The following is a 17,395-nucleotide window of genomic DNA, read 5'->3' as shown; positions in this document are numbered from 1 at the left end:
TTTCCAAAAATTAATATTTTTTTTGTTGGGTTTAACAATAAACAAACGGCTTTTTGTAGCGATTCAGAAAACCGGAAAAATCAGTTATCCGGAATAGCGATGGTCCCGAATAATCGGTTCCCTACTGTACTAGTTCCTTAAAATTGACAACAGATATGAAATATGTTTATTTATTCATGACATTTGCCATAGGACCACATAATATGCTTCTTGTAAAACAAGGAATCTTGTTATACAAGTTTTCTTTTTATCACATATAATTTTTATTTCTGATACAATTACAGATGTCATGGCTTTACCTTTTCCATTGTATCCAACTTTCTTTGATTTAAAATAAAGAGATAGGTTGATGTGGACAGACTTATGAAATTGTATGTAACTTTTTTTTTACCTTAATTACCCGGTAACATAATGTCTCTGTGGATAAAAAAATGGAAATAGTATACCTTAATAATGGGAGAAGCTGTTTGTTGCAGAACTTTTAGATTTGTTCAAAAGAAACTTTTGATTTTGACTTTTTTTGTCTTAAAAAAACTGATTTTCCTAATATTAATCAATGAGTCAAACTAATATATCTCAACATTTGGAGTGCAAAAAATACTTATTGTCTTCACACATAGTTATGTCTAACAACTTAGCAGTTAAAAAAATAAATAAACAATACAAAATTAACAAACCTAATAAAATGGCTCATCATCTTTTTTCACCATACTAGGAAAAGTAAAGTACAGACCAAAAATAAATGATTTTCTCCTACCTTGATTGCCAAAGTACTGTGAGATAAATTGTGAACATGATTTAAAAAAAAAAAACCTTCATGAAAAATTATGATTTTCCATAAACTATATACAATATATAAAATAAACAATTCAATTAATGAGTTATTCCTTGATTAAATAAAGAGTTCATTTTCAAGTGAAAACATTAAAATAGGGATGTTCTTTTAAGAAAATAAGCTCAAGAAATCTAATTATTAGATATCAAATATTTCAGCAAAAATGTCTTCCCCAATCTCTATCACAAATTAACAGTAAACCAAATTTGTTGCTATAAAATTGGAAATACATCAAATACTTGAAAACTGATGGCAGTTGATTTTGGTGTGCTAGTAGACTACACAATCATTTATCACAACGATCGAGACAAACTATCAATTCTTTAGGAATCAAACTCTTAATGGCGACCTCATCATTAATTGAAACAGAGATTATATATCTATGATCTTCATTTTCGTACGAGACTCTTTTGGTGTGTTTTACACGTGCCAGTTTACAGGTACCCGTACCCCTATCTAGCACATATCGCATTTCATCAGACTGCTGGACTTTAGAATTACTTTGAAAGTTATCAGTTTCATTTTGGACAAAAGAACTTAATGGTACATCTTCATCTGAGACAGATGACACGACTTGGCTCAGCGGTATATCGTCATCAATTTCGTCACTACTAGTCCTTTCTTCATCATAACATTTAATAATATCTGCTACAGCTCTTTTGAGGGCTGGCAACTTTATACCAAAGGAAAATACTTCCACAAATTCTTCATATGGATATAAATCCTTCACTTGCACCCAGCCGTAATTTTCTGTACCAAAAAAGTAAACATAGAATCTGTGTTTTTTAGCGCCTATTATTTTTCCTGGCCATGGAGGATATCCCTTCATTTTCGCCCACACAAAATCATTAATTTTAAACTTCGTTTTTTTAGGCATTTTAAATAAAAACGTGGAATGAAAACATGAGAATTTTTAAAGATTTTTTTTTAAATATCCGACCGTAGAATAATTTGAAATTTTGATTGTTGATTGACTTCTCAGCTTATTTCTGTCCGACTCATTACCTCACTTAACTTAGAAGCCTACCCGGCGTTACAGGCAGCCGAAGACCCGTTCTCATAAACATAGGGACTGTTCTCACTCTCCCTATTTTTGCATTCGCATTAGCAAAAAATTTGCTAATGCGAATTATATATATATATATATATATATATATATATATATATATATATATATATATATATATATATATATATATATATATATATATATATATATATATATATATATATATATATATATATATATATATATATATATATATATATATATATATATATATATATATATATATATATATATATATATATATATATATATATATTATATATATATATATTTTTTTTTTTAAATTTTAAAAAATCATCTGAGCATTTTCATGAACAGAACACAAAACGCATATAAACACAATGTAGCTAACAGCAATTATGTCGATTATGAGCAAAAAATAATTAATGTGGCATAATCGTATCTCTTTTAAATTCTGTACCTAAATTAACCTTCAGTTATTATTTTATACGCTTCATATTTTATTTAAGGCAGCATTAAACATTAAATCAAAAATAAGGAATAAATTAATAATAATTTACCTACACAAATTTATCTCTGATTTTTGTGGATGAATTTGATATAGCTTAATGATCATATGAACATACAGTCTTTAATTTTTCTAAGAACAACACCTTTTATAATGACTTTTATACTGACGCACAATCTTTTTAACAAGTTGTTCAAACGTGAATTTTAACAATGCAGTACAGTTAAAGAACACGCCCTTGCAAAGAAGTTTTCTAGTCTCATTTGGATGAGATTTACAGGAAATCCATATGATGTGTAGGTATTCACGCTAAATGTGTCAACTCCAACGCGCATATCATTGTATGAACAAATTGAAGAACGGAATTGCATTTCCCCCCCACCATTTTAAGTAGAAATATTCGCAAAATTTCCGCAGATCCGCTTCTTTAAAACTACGAAGTGCTGCATCCAAATTAAACTTGATTAATTCTATCCCGAAAACAAAACAAAAACATTAGCGTACAGCTGAGAACTACGATTGTTGAGAGTGCTCTTTCAACTCCAATTTCAATTTTTGCCAATTGTGTCTTATCTTGGCCGGATAAGATCTGCTTACAAGCGGTCCTTGCAAAGAGCTGACTTATGCATTACAAATAGGTTTAATAAAGCAGAGTTCTGTATCTAACGTGAAAGCCCTTCAGAAAAGTTTCCGAACTCGATGACGCGTATATCAACTGCAACACATAGTTCATTACTTTTCAAATTTAATCTGCGCTCCAGATAATAGTAATGAAAACGATGAGTAAATAACGGAGGATATACTCGCAATTGAACACTTTTATGCATTTGAAAACATCTTAATAGGCTGCATCTCCTATTTTCCTCACACTTTTTTCATAAACCAAAGACTCACTCAAGGACGCTATTCTCTCTGCGTTTCCAATATATATGTTTCGTTATTGTTTTAATAAATATTGTTAAATTTAATTAACTGATCTTTCGAATTTCCACAACATCAAACCATTCTCGACACTTTTAACAATCTCATTTCATGTGGGCAATTTCCGCGATACGGGATCGAGAGCTGCAGCAGCAGTAATCCTTTTAACGATGCATTTATTTGAGTGAAAATAAATAAATAAAAAATAGGGAGACCCTTGACTTTAATTGTTGAATTACAAGAGAACTAACTTACTAAATGGCAAAAAATAACAAAGTACATATAGTCAACAAATTTGGAAGCTATGGAAGAGGAACTATTTAAATAATTTACAACAACGTTCTAAGTGGATATTCAAAAAGAATAATGTTTAAGTTGGTTGTGGTTCACTTGTGTTAATCAAAGATGATCATATACCCTGTACAAAATGGCAAAGAAAGAGAATTACTGAAATAGTTGTGGTAAGGATAGTAAAGTACGAGTAATAAATATCCTGCTTCCAAATGGTAAAATATTGAAACGAAATGTTAGAGATATCGATAGTAATTAGATATTGTAATGCGTGTATACATGTCATTCAATTTTTAACATTAAGATTATTTTAAATATGCTTTTTGTATGTATCGAGTAAATATTATTGTCTTAAATTTTAAATACTTGTATTTGTGTTCAAACTTTTAAGGTTTCAATGCTGGGAGTATGTTCAAGAGCAAACAATGTGCAAGCGTCGTCATCGCACGCGCTGCCATGTTGAATTCTTTTTTCATTCATGTTGAATTATTAGAATTCTTTTTTCATTTTAAGTTCATTTTGCATTGATATTTTTTTGGCGAGTTCAGTCTTAAATTGTGGGACCAAAGGGATCTTATAAATATCACTGAAATTGTCAATTAAGAGAATCTCATCCCTTAAACGATGTTTTCCTTATTTAATTAATGATCAGAAATCTAATCTATACTTCAAAAGAGATATATAGCCATACTTCCCCCTTAAAAATCTTAGAAATTTTAGCAAAAAATTAGAAATTTTGACAAAAAATCTTAGAAATTTTAGCAAGTAATTTTTAATAATTAACAGATAGTGATTATTTTCATACAAATTAGCTTATATTTCTAATAAAATAGTAAAAATCTTTTCCTGTCTTGAAAATGTAAATAAATGTATTAAAAAAAAAAAAATTCTACACTTTTAAATTAATGCATATAACTGCCTTAACAGATTGTTTTTAACATACTGTCATCAAGTGAGAATTAGTTAATTTTTCATTCATACAGAAATTTTGAATTTATTAATTTAAGTAAGAACAATTTTGGATTCATTGTTAACTTTTTGTTCTTGGATAAATATTTGTTACAATGCGATATACTTTATCAGATATTCGTGTTATATTTTGTTACTCATCATAATTTATTATTTGTTCTTCACTGCACAGTGTGAAATTTATTGAGCTACATGAAAAATAAAAGAAAATTTTCACAAAAACTGTTTAGTTCAAAAAATTTTCGCTCTGAAAAATACCAAAATTCTGTAGTGTCAAAAGAGCAATGATCTCTTAGATGGCATTTTTGAATTCTGTAAGGTTTTTCGAGATAATTTGTACAGATTTTGTCTTTAATTTATCCTCACTAAAATAAGTCAGAAATGTTTAGAACAAGAGACAAGGAGGACCAAGCAAATCCTATTCCAGTGGCCTCTGGTTATCCAATGGAGTAGGGAATGATTTAGAAATGATGTTTTAAAATTTTTGTGGCTCAGGGGATAGAGCGTTTTCCTTCCAATGAGGTGAACTGGGCTCGAATCCCAGCAATGGCTGGTAGATACGAATTTCGCACTCGACTCGCACCGACCTTAGTGCTGACGTAAAATATCCTCAGTGGTACACGGATCATAAGTTAGAGTCCTCTTCCCGTCAGGCTAACTATGGGAGGTTTTCTTAGTTTTTTCTCCATGTAACGCAATTACGGGTTAGTTCCCTCAAAAAGTCTTCAACGAGGGCAAATATCTCCCAAAACTTGATCCAGGAATTCCTTTGTCTTCTGGATCGGGTTCAATATTACAAGGCTATGAAGTTGAGCACTAGTAGTCGTATATCCAAGATCGGGTCGGTCCCGCAGTGGACTGATCGTTAAGAAGCGGTTCCTAGCAGATCACCGAAGACAAGCATTACTGGTTGCGGTCAGTGTGCTGGTGGGTGACCACTTGGATCAGTCTACGTAGGGACCGAGGGTGAGCGGTATTGGTCCTCGTTAAACTGTTCTATACTGGGTGTCTTTCTGTTCGTTGTTTAATCTTTTGGTGATATTAATAGGTTTAGTTTGATCAACTTCGTCTAGTATATTAAACATTTGGTTATTTTTTAACAAAATTCACCATAGGTTTCATCCATGATTAGGTCTTCTTCTTTATTAGAAGGGGTCGGACTTAGTTGAAATTGATTTTGAATAGTATCAGCAAAATTATTTAATTTTTTTTCATCTCTGTAGATCTTTACTCTGTAGATATCTACTCTGTAGACAGAGTGATCTGTAGAGCAAAGTTCGGTGACTTAGTCGTGCCATTGTCCATATATTTGTTGTTGGTATTTTTTCTTAATATCTTTCTTAACATCTTATATAAGTCTGTTCAGCCCTGTCTTATGGTTGGGATTTCTACACTCTTGCCATTTCTTTCAAACATGGTTTTTATAGCCCATTAATTCTCGTAGTTCTTGTGGGAAAGTCATATAGTTGTTTTTATTTAACTTAGTTTTTGTAGCTTCAGAGTGTGCATCTTAGATTTCCTTCGTTAGGGTGTTAATGGCATTGTCAATATCATCTATTGCGTTTAGTGGATGGTTGCGTATCTTGTATAACATCACCAAGTGTAGCAATAACTGGAACGTGATCACTAGAAAACTCAGTGATAGTATGACAACCCATTAGAGTGTTGTCGTTTATTATCAAATATTAGTCCAAGAGATTCGGTTGCTTATGGGAATAAAGGGAAAATAAGTCGGTTCAGTTGGAGCAATAAGTGTTAAGTCCATGAGATGATCATGTAGTTGCTTGTTGGAAATAACGATCTCCAACAACAGTTAAGTACCAACTTAATCACGTGCCCTCACGTCATTTAGACGTGTTAATTGAAAAATATCGGTGTTTTTATTATGTTTTGATTCATCAGTATATAAAGCTAAAAAAATTTTACTAAGGGCTTTCTATTTATTTCCACAGACGTTAAAACTAGCATTTGCTTTTACAATTAATTCAAAAAGAAAGGGAACTTAGGTCAACTTGTACATCAGAAAATAGGCTAATATTATCATTATTATTTTGTCAAATTTAAAAATGTGTGAAAATTGTTGACTCTAGAGATAATTTCACATCGATTTCCAATCTATGCTTCAGTTTCTTTATGATTATTGGTCTACGAGAAACTCAGTTCGTTAAGCAAAAGGTATATTGATTTTTGGAACAAACTAACACTCCAAGATAATTTCAGCAATGAAGTATTTTTTTTTTTTAGTAGTAGAATATTTACACTTTCGTAAGATTTCAAAAATTCAAGATATTTATTAATTTTACCACGAGTGATATAAAAGTACAGTGTATTTTTCGATATTATTAATGACTAAGTAGGCAAAATCTTGTTCATGAAGTTTCTTATTTGGAAAAACAGGACAGCCATTTTTCTGAAATAGAAAATAAATAAATAAATAATTGAATTATGTTAAAACATAGGATAGTCAGAATAACTAGAGTAAAATATTTGATACTGATCGGACAAAATTTTAATTATCGATTGTTTTATTACTATTATTTTTATTATTTCCCTTTATTTTCAACTTTTTTCTCCGCAGAACCTAATAAAAACACATGCTGTTTGAAAGACAAAATTTTACGCACTCAATATTAATGAAAGTATGCAATAGTTTAACTATTAACTCACTTACTGTGGTATCCCAAGTCAAAATTCTTGATGGTCCCAGCAAAACATTTTGATGGTTTATATTGATTTCAGAGCGATTCATGATGGTCCAACGTCGTTTGATGGTCACCATTATCCAACATTTCCCATTATGTGTGTATGGTTTTTGATATGCCAACAAACTTCCATCATTCCATGATTGAAAATGATACTTTAATGTTATGCACTGAAGAGCCAAAAAAACTGGTATACCTGCCTAATATCGTGTAGGGAAGCCCGTATGGAAAGCCCATATCGATGATGTTTCGTTGAATGGTTCGCACGCTGACACTTGTTGATGGCCCAGCATTGAAATCTGTTGCAATTTGTGGAAGGGTTGCACGTCTGTCACTTTTAATGATTCTCGTCAATCGTCGTTGATCTCGTTCTTGCATGATTTTTTTCCGACCACAGAGATATCGTAGATTTGATGTTTTACCGGATTTCCGTTACTCACGGTATACTCGTGATATGGTCGTACGTGAAAATCCAAATTTCATTGCTATCTCGGAGATGCTATGTCCCATCTCCCGTGCGCCGACTATAACACCACGTTCAAACTCACTTAAATCTGTATAACCTGGCATTGTAGCAGCAGTAACCGATCTAAGAACTGTGCTAGACACTCGTTGTCTTATATACGCGTTGCCGATTGCAGCGCTGTACTTTGATTGGCTGCATACCCCTTTATTTGCATACTCATGGCTGTACCAGTATTTTTGGCTCTTCAGTGTAATAGTTAACCATCAAGAGAAGTTTGATTCTCATGGACCAACAATCCATGATGGTTCCAGCTATACATTACCATGATGATTTAATGGGAATTCTTGTTGGTTATCAGGAATATACCATCAAAAAAATTTTTTATTTTTTTATTTTTTATATTGGACCATCATAAATCAGTTCGAATTTCTACATTGGGATGATGGTTGTTCATGATCGTTCCAACACTTGATTTCTAAGAAACTATGATGGAAATTTCTGATGGTTTAACATGAAAAAACCATAGCAACGAGTTGCTATTTTTATTTTGGACCATTATAAATCAATCCGAATTCCTACTTTGGGTTGATGGTTTGATAATATGATGGAATTATTGATCGTTACCATCAAGATTATGTTGGTCCATTAATGGAAAACCATCAAAAATTTTGACTTGGGATATCAGGCGCAGTGACCATGAGTTCTCATTTTGAAAAACCAGTATTCTCTTCCCACGGCTTGAAGCCTATCCAGCGTCTGTATGATAAGTAAAGTCGACTGGCGCACAATGCTGGTTCACATTGCCACCTATGCCATTTGTCTTGAAATTTTGGCCTTAACAATCAGCCTACTCAAACATTAGCCTACAAACGGGCTTTTAAGAGACACGGTGGCTCAGGGATTGAGGGTTCGCCTCCCACTTAGGCAACATAGGTTCAAATTCCAGCTGTGGCTGGTTGATACGAAGTTTATTCCCGGACGCATCATCTACCGTGCTGATGTAAAATATCCTACGGTAGACGGAACATGGGTTAGAATCCCCATGCTTTCTATCTACCCGTGGCAGGTTTTTGTGGGTTGGGCTCGAAATTACAAGGCTACGGAGTTGAACAGTAATAGAAGTAAACTCAAAATTTAGTCGGATGTTAAAAACCGGTCATAAGAAAAAAAAATAAAAAAAGTTTGCTGTTGCGTAAGTAAAAGTTTAAACGTTTTGATTTTAAAACGATTTGATTCTTAATTGTGATGATCATTGTTTTTGTCGAAAAATCGAGTTCAAATAATTTGAAGTTTAGTATACTGTATGATTGATTATACAGTTATATTTTTTTTTCTATCACTGTTCGGGAGATTTTTCATTCAAATATTTTTATTTTAAAGATTGCGAAAAGTAAAAGGAATAAAAAAAATATTTTTCCGTTCACTCTATAGTCATTACATTAATAATCAATAAATTATATTTTTAATTAGTTGTTTAAAAACAGATTTGTTTTTGTATGCTCTGCTCTAAAATGGTGTACTAATAATTGTTACAACATGACGACATATTGGAAAAAGATGCTTTGAAATTCTGGTAGAATTATTTAATTAATCAAAAACTATAAAAGAATTCAAAGAAATTTTAAGAAAACCTGGAATTTTATTGGGTGAAAATTCAAGTTATTAAGCTGACGTTAGCTTCAGAAATGCTGATTTATATAGTTTTTATAAGCGTTTTTTTTTTCCAATAAAAAAATTTCCTCCATTTTTTTAATATTTTTTTCTTACATTAGTTTCAGCTTATAGTATTTTTAGGAAAATGTAGTGTCAATTTATAAAAATTTGTAAATTATTTACTCGATTTAAAAACTTCTTTTGATACAACACAGATTGGAAATAACAGTATGTTTCAAGCGCTGAAAAACTGGTGCTCATTTTCAAGACTTGCCAGATGTGAATGAGAAGAAACAAAAATTATTTGAAAGTAATTTTGTAAATCACTTAATCAAAAGAAATAAAAGTGATTTCAAATCACTTTTGTTTCTTCTCATTCACATCTGGCAAGTCTTGAAAATAGCCACCTATTTTTGAGCGCTTGAAATACGTCGTATATTTTTGAAACGAATGAAGTTTTTTAATCAAGTAATATCTTACCACTTCAGTTTCTTGGAATTATTTTATTTATTTATTAATTTACTTATTTATTGAAAGTTTCCTAGAACTGGTTCCTTTTACCTAGTATTCAACTACTTCAATATGTAATCATATTGAAGTACAACACATAGCATCATTAATTTAAATTTTTGAAAAATTGTAAGTAGCATTGCGCACCGGCCGCCCTTCAATTCCCAGGCAAGCTGGTGCCAATCCATCTGAAGATGGAAGAATAAAAAAAAGTATTTAATAATAATTACAGTAATAATGATACTAATATTGTAAAATTTATAATAATGAAGAGTTCGAATCCCGCTTAGGGCATGGATGTTTCTCTCTGTGTGTTGTCTTCTGTTGTGAGTCATATGTGAATGTGGCACACTCTATGGACGGATATATGTGACATTGTGGCTTGGGTAATGTAGCTCGCCTCTGTGACTTAAGGTGCACAGGTGCCCACTGGGTAACGTTAAATGAGCAACATTTCCGGCATCTTGTGAGGCGAAGTGCGAAAGTTCAGTACTCGCCGTTAATACAACTTCTATTACTATTACTACTAATAATAATGAATAAACTAAATACCTACTGTGCATGTAATTTCAAAAACCTCTGACTTTATCGATATCTTCTTCTGTGTTCCACATTTTCGAACACTGTAAATAACGAAAAACTCATTCTTATGATTTTATGTTATTGATGCAGTTGACTGTTGTGTTAAAAGATATAAAAATTAATAATAACAATGAAAGTCAAATTTTTCAATAACTATACAAAGGCGAAAAAATTATTCGCCATTAGAGATGAGCTTTTGAGTTTCCTTTTTGACGAGAAACCTAATATTTCGTTAGAATTTAAATCATTTATTATATTCGTATAAATTTAAAAGATTTAGTAATCGGAATTTCACTATCACATTTCATCTTTATTTATCTATTTTTTCAGAATATGTGAGTTTATGGAACTGTTGTTTATTCTGATTAAAAAACTGAGCAAGTAACAAAAATGCAAATGAAAATGATACGACTTTTAAAAAAAATTCCAATACTAATTTTGGGAAATAGATCGTCAGTTTTTACGCACAATTGCTTGCATGGCTAGGAAATAAAATTTAAGTATAAAAAATTTAGTTTGAAAAGTTAGAGAAAACTTTGTCAAATGCATTAAAATTTACTTGTCTTAAGCCTACTTTTGAATGATTATAAACTCGAACTAACATTTGAAAAATGCAGTTAGAAATTGAAGATGAAGAATGCAAGCTAACAGGCTAAAAATAAAGTATAAATATTTTTTTGTTATTTTCTAATTAAACCTTTAGTAAACTGCGTCTGCGTGGAAAACGTCATTATTTAAACTATATAATTAACATTGGGAAACGTAAACAATAAAAAAATGGCTACCTTCCGAACAAAACATTTTTTTTTCACTTTTCAAAATTTTGTGATGAATACTAATAATCAGAATAATGATTATAGTATTAATAGTATTAATTATCAGAATAATGATCATACCAAATGAGATCTTTGTATAACATTTTAGTCATCTTTATGTATTGTTCTACATTATCTTCATACTGATTCATATTGCCCCCGATGCATAAATGCTTAAATATTCGAAAAATGAATTCATTTCTTTCCTCTTCAGAATACAAGGAGTAATGCTCAGATTCTTGAAGTAATAACATCGATCTCAGTTCATCAGCTATGGCAATGCCATCTACATATTCTTCATAGCTCTTTCTTATTGTGCCATCGGAAATAGCAATATTTGCCATGAATATTTTGTCAAAGAAATCCATACTCAAAACAGTACAAGGCAAAGCTTTCACATCAATTTTCATTGAGTTGTCTTTTGAGAAATCCTCTGGCAATGAACTACAATTAAGAGACTCTCTTACAATTGGTGACTGGAAAAAACACTGAAAAATAAAGAGATTTTATTTTTAAAATTTGTTATTTTATGTATTTTAAGACACTTTTTTTACGACGCTTAATATCTAACATTTTAAACAAGTGTGTTAAACGGCACGATTGAAACAAATGGAAGGGACTTAAAATGTTTCAAAATTCTGTTTTCTTGTTCAGAAAGCAATCTTAACAGTATTTATGTACTTGAATTTCATTAAGTTACTTTAAAATACCTGTATTTACCTGTATTACATAATTTATCTGGATTGTTCTTTATATATTTAGATTATAAGGTTATAAATTTCTTCAGATTTTTTGCATAACGCAATCAATATGAGCTATATTTTAAGTACTTTTTAAAGGGAAACTGAATTAATAAAGTGGTGAAAAGTAAAACATTAGCAGAAAATGAATTTGTATTGAATATCGTATTGAAAAATCTTGTTGTCATAAATATTTAAACAGGAAATCAAAGGATAACTGAAAAAGCTTGTAGCCTCTATTTCCTCAAATTATTAATTAAGTAGTCAATATTTTCGAACACTTTTTTTCCCTATTTATTCGTTGAAATAAATATGTTCTATTGCACCTAGTCGACAAATTTCAAATCTTAAGTTTGTAAATATTTCTAAAACTTTAAATTTGGAAAAAGTTTTGAAACTGCTTACAACCTCGGAAATTAAAATTTAGTAACAAGGTTTAATGAATAAAATGAAATAAAATATATTATTTAGTTTCTTAGTAAATTAAAATCATATTATTCTCCGTACGTTAATATGGATGATCTCTTTCTTGCCTGAAGAAGACCTTTCAATATAATGATAATAAAATAAAATAAAATAAAATAAAATAAAATAAATGTTCCTATAGAAAACAAGATCCCCTTTCGAGGCACGTTTTCAAGCACGCACAGTATGCGAATTGCCAAACCATACCATAGATTATAAACGTGGCGATTGCAGGTGGAATTGGCGACGGACCACCGAAGTCAAGCATCACTGTTTGCGGTAAGTGTGCGGGTGGTTGATCACTTGGATCAGTCTGCGTAGGGACCGAGGCTGTGCGGTATTGGTCCTCGTTAAACTGTTCTACAGTAAAGTGTTCGACTTCGCGTGCAGGTCGCCAGGCTACCGAAGCGGGGGTGCCATCCCCTCTGCAAAATTGTGATGGCATGTCTTCGGATCATCCTCAGGGGTGTTTCCCAGACCGTCGCCAATAGCCCATCGTGCAGCTCTAGTGCGACGTAAATTAACTACAACAACAACAAGATTTTTTTCACTCATTTTTCATTCAATAAAGTGTTCACAGAATTACTTAATGAAAAATACATAAGAAATATTTCATGAAAACAATAAATGTGGAAAATATAAAGCATGTGGCTAAATTAGTTTAAGCAAGAATATAAGATTTCAGGCTCTATTATTTATTGAGTGTAAGTAAATTTTCAGTCATATTTGAGGGAGGTTTGAGCTCATCACAAAGTGGCGAATTCAAAAAACTTTAAAAAAGTTTTAAGCCAATATTTTTATCTTTAATGAGAAGACTTGATTAAATTCATTAACAAAAGGAAAGAATTTTTTGCAGGAAATTAACTAACATTATTCATATTGTTTGAAACATATTCTTTTTGAATTCTTTTCCGTAATTGAATGCATTCACTTACAAATTTATCTATTATTTATAAAACTCTATTATTTATTCAGTGTAGGTAAATGTTTCGTCATATTTGAGGGAGGTTTGAGCTCATCACAAAGTGACGAATTTAAAAAGCTTTAAAAAAAATTTAAGCCCATATTTTTATCGTTAATGAGAAGACTTGATTAAATTCATTAACAAAAGGAAGGAATTTTTTGCATGAAATTAGCTAATTCGAATTGTTTGAAAATTGTTTGATTCTGTTTGCATTCTTTTCCCTAATTCAATGCATTCAGTTACAAATTTATTGAAGGGAGTACACAACATTTTCGAAATTAAAATATTTTGTTAACATTTCTATAGATGGCACCACCACAAAAAATTTCTCTAATTTTTTTTAATTGAAGCTTTCTTTTCCTTTCCTAACCTTTGAGAAAGGATACGATGTACGAATTATCAAAAAACTTAAAAACCAGATCATTACTTTGTAGGAACAAATTACTAAAGATTGATGAGATTATTTTAAATCTTTTCAATAAAAGCCGAAAGAAAGCAATCACACTAATAAAGGCCTAGCATAAATAATTCATGTAGTTTCATTATAAATATGTTTTGTGGTAAAATTTGTATAAGATTTTTGCTCTATTGTTAACAACCTGCAGCTGCTATAAGTTAACAACTAGTTTGAAAATTGAAATGAAATATATGAACAGTAAGAATATTTTAAACTTTCGAAAACCGTTACAACAGTCACCAGCATGCCAATATCAAGCTTTCTGTGATAATAATGTGGTTTGACTAACAAATCACGTATTAGAACATTCATTCTCTAAATGGGATTCTACAGCATAAATTTTTTACAATTATTTCCAAATTTTGCTCATTAAATTGCATTAATTCTTACACAGTTGAAAATTCAGAAACGACTAGCTTTAAGGCATTTTAATATTTTTTTGAAATACAATTTTTACAATTTATTTGCGTCCTCAGAGATTCAATTTACATCCATTCTGTAAGTATTTCTACATTTATATAACAGATACTTTTTTCATTAAGTTTTCCCTTTCAGACCAATTTTTTTTAAAAATTTTATGGAATATTTTTAAAGTTATAGCTAAAAAAACGTAAGACAAAAAATTTTTTATTTATAAAAATGTCTATACTTCCATAAATATTTAAACTTGGTTTACGAAATTTTGTGTAATCATTGCATATAATAACCAAACTAATTGTCACAAGTTACAAATCTATTGTTACATTTTTTGGCATAAGGTGTTTAAACGCATTATTTTCCGTTTGTAATTTATTATCTGTCCCTCAAATCTTTAAACTTCATTGATATGTATGAGAAATCGCATGTTCTAAACACTTTTGAAGTTATAAAATAATTCGTTAAGTCTTTCTGAAGAAATATGAAAAAGTAGTATAGAAGTGTTTTCATTATTTTGCCCACTCCCGTGTGTGTATATATATATTAAAGCAAGATGGAAAAAAAAGATATAATTAACGCATTTTATTTATAACTTTATGTCATATTAATCATTTAAATCAATATCTTATTAATTATTTAAAACCCAAATGAAAGATTATAATAACAATAAATGTACAAATAAACGCTTTAAAATAAAAAATAAAAATACTATAACCTATGGTACGTATTAATAATTAACATAAGTTAATTTTTATAAAATTGGTTAAAGTTTATATACTTTTAGAATCAATCAAAATAGCATGACATTTTTACAAAAATATCACTTTAAAATTAAACTATTTAATGCAAATGGTTTTATAATTTAATATTTTCAAACATGAATTGTCGTTTCATGGAATTTACCTGAATGAAAGAGTAGGTATCCATCTCTTCTACTTCACCATAGAAGGAGAAAGTTAATATTTTCAAACCATCATACATGTCCCTAAAAAATATAAATAACTCTTTTATTTACAATACTTATCTCAAATAAATAATGATTTGAGTTATTTTCGATGAATAGCTTTTGTAATGTTTAGCTAACCATTTTGCGAGTAAATCCTTTAATTCACTATCTTCAAATATTTTATAATTCTTATGAAATATCTTAAATTTACACTTTTCAAACTGAGAACTTGTCAGTTCTAAAGATACATTTGAGTTTGAGTCCATTTTCTTAAATATTCAAACAAATTCTGTTCCTCCAAAGGTTCGTCTGCTTTTCGTTTCAGTCTTGACTTGGTTGCTATGGTGATGATTGGACACGAAAACTGTTTTTTCTTTGCGGTGGAAGGAAACTCTACATTCCTATTTTCCTTAAAAATATGGTAATTTTTTTTTTTTTTTTTTTTTTTTGCATTCAATCTTTTAAAAACTATTATCTATGATTGAGGAATAATTTATTACTCAAACAATGTATTCATGCTTTATATTTTATTCAAAAGCTCTAGTTTTAAATTGAACATTAGAAAACGATTTAAGAAAATTCGCTTTCTGTAAAATCGTTTGATTAAAAAATTGTGTTCTTTTTCAAATTTTAAAATCTTTGTTTTACGTGACATTTCACGTTAGATGTATATCTTTCCCGTGGAGTATTGGAAGCATATCGCTGATAGTTCACTTAGACGATACAATAATTGCAGTAGCTGTAAAAATCAACTATCCGAACCTTATTTTTAATACAAGTAGGTAATTTATTTTTCTAAAGCATTATTTAATTTACTATGTGTTCCGAAAATTTGGAAGGAAAAAAACGGCGCAAGACTGTAAAAATGTAACAAATAGTCCCAATCAATCAATATTTTATGTGATAAACGTTTCATTACTTCAAAAACCACTGTAAAAAGAACAGCAAAATGTACATATTTTGTAATTCACAATGGCTGAAATGAGACTTTAAAATTTCTCCCTTATTTGAGGAAATCTTAAACGAGGCAATTTTTAATACCTTAATCATAAAAACAAAAAGAAAAGAAAAATCTATTTTTTTGGGAAACACATTGAAAGCAAACATATACAAAACTTTCATTCTATTTAATGCAAATTCTATTATTGCATAATCTATTATTCTATTAATGCATATTAAGTTGAGTTTTTTAATTTTTCGAAGGCAGGTTATGACCGTTGTATCTTCCCCTTCAATTTATCCCCAACATCTTTCTTTAATTCACCACTTCAATAAATTCTATAAATACAATTATTAGCTTTTGCGTAATGCATAAGTTAAAATCAGATGGTCGATAGTTTTATAATGGGAAACCTGCGAGTGACGTAAAGAGGGTATCTCGATTCCGATAGGTTGTTCAAGCGTAGCATTTGTTTATGTTGGAAACTGGTCATTCCATTCTATTTCGAGTAAGCTAAGCCCGTCAAGTATCAATTCTCTCAAATGACACATTCTATATTCTTTCACAAAGATTTCAATTCACACAAAATAAAAATATATCATGGTTACAATAAAATACATAAACAAATAATAAATCTAAGTTGACGTAATCTTAGTATAAGACGTAGAAGAGAAAGAATTACATTTCAACAAATTCGATGTGCGATAAGGCGCTATATTTAATTAACTTCACAATAATTAACATTCTAACTTATGTGGAGAAACTTAGCTCAACTTTAACACGCCATTTTACTTATAAGTGATCAGCTGGCGCTGACTTCATAGGTCACTTGTGTGGGTATCCGTGATCTTCTATTTCTTGAAGTACAGTACCCAAATGCATGATTATGAAACTGAAAGCGTGCCATCCTTAGAAATGAATGAAATAAAAATAGTTTTTTGAAATTTCAATGTTTTAAAGTAAATTCAGGTGGCTACGTTCTATCTTCATTCCACCTAAGCCATGATTGACTACATAACGATTTTTGTTTTTGGACGTAAAACAGCTGGTACTTTTCAAAGCTAAAATTACTCAATTAAAGGGTACAGACAATGAGTAAGGTTCGAACATAACTTTAAAGTTGAATGAATGAATTTAATTAAAATGATTAGATTTCGAATGATTATAGCGTGAAGTCCAATGAT

General features: G+C 30.2%; 1 protein-coding gene across 2 annotated transcripts; it reads right to left on the bottom strand.

Moving 5' to 3' along the window:
- Window positions 1-6,823: 6,823 nt before the first annotated feature.
- Window positions 6,824-15,706, bottom strand: LOC107450858 (cilia- and flagella-associated protein 300). 2 transcript variants are annotated; one of them, XM_087166115.1, is made up of 5 exons: window positions 15,410-15,706; window positions 15,229-15,310; window positions 11,364-11,770; window positions 10,438-10,508; window positions 6,824-6,964 (listed from the first exon to the last, which is right to left on the bottom strand). In XM_087166115.1, the coding sequence occupies exons 1-5, from the start codon at window positions 15,535-15,537 to the stop codon at window positions 6,936-6,938; spliced, it is 717 nt and encodes a 238-aa protein (XP_087022241.1). In that variant the 5' UTR covers window positions 15,538-15,706; the 3' UTR covers window positions 6,824-6,935. The 2 variants fall into 2 exon arrangements, with proteins under 2 accessions (XP_087022241.1, XP_071034540.2); XM_071178439.2 differs by having other exon boundaries at window positions 10,442-10,508.
- Window positions 15,707-17,395: the final 1,689 nt, after the last annotated feature.

Source organism: Parasteatoda tepidariorum, chromosome 6 (assembly GCF_982258835.1).
Source record: "Parasteatoda tepidariorum strain Cologne lab strain chromosome 6, Ptep-v5.0, whole genome shotgun sequence".
NCBI classification, from domain to species: domain Eukaryota; kingdom Metazoa; phylum Arthropoda; class Arachnida; order Araneae; family Theridiidae; genus Parasteatoda; species Parasteatoda tepidariorum.
The sequence above is the reverse complement of the archived record's forward strand: the minus strand, read 5'-3'. Positions and strand labels throughout refer to the sequence as shown.

Coding starts and splice junctions, on each gene's coding strand:
- LOC107450858 (XM_071178439.2), bottom strand. CDS start 15,537: ATGGACTCAAACTCAAATGTATCTTTAGAACTGACAAGTTCTCAGTTT. Junction 10,509..11,363: donor TTATACAAAGATCTCATTTG/GTATGATCATTA, acceptor CGTTATTTACAG/TGTTCGAAAATGTGGAACAC. Junction 6,965..10,441: donor TTTTTGAAATTACATGCACA/GTAGGTATTTAG, acceptor TTTCTATTTCAG/AAAAATGGCTGTCCTGTTTT.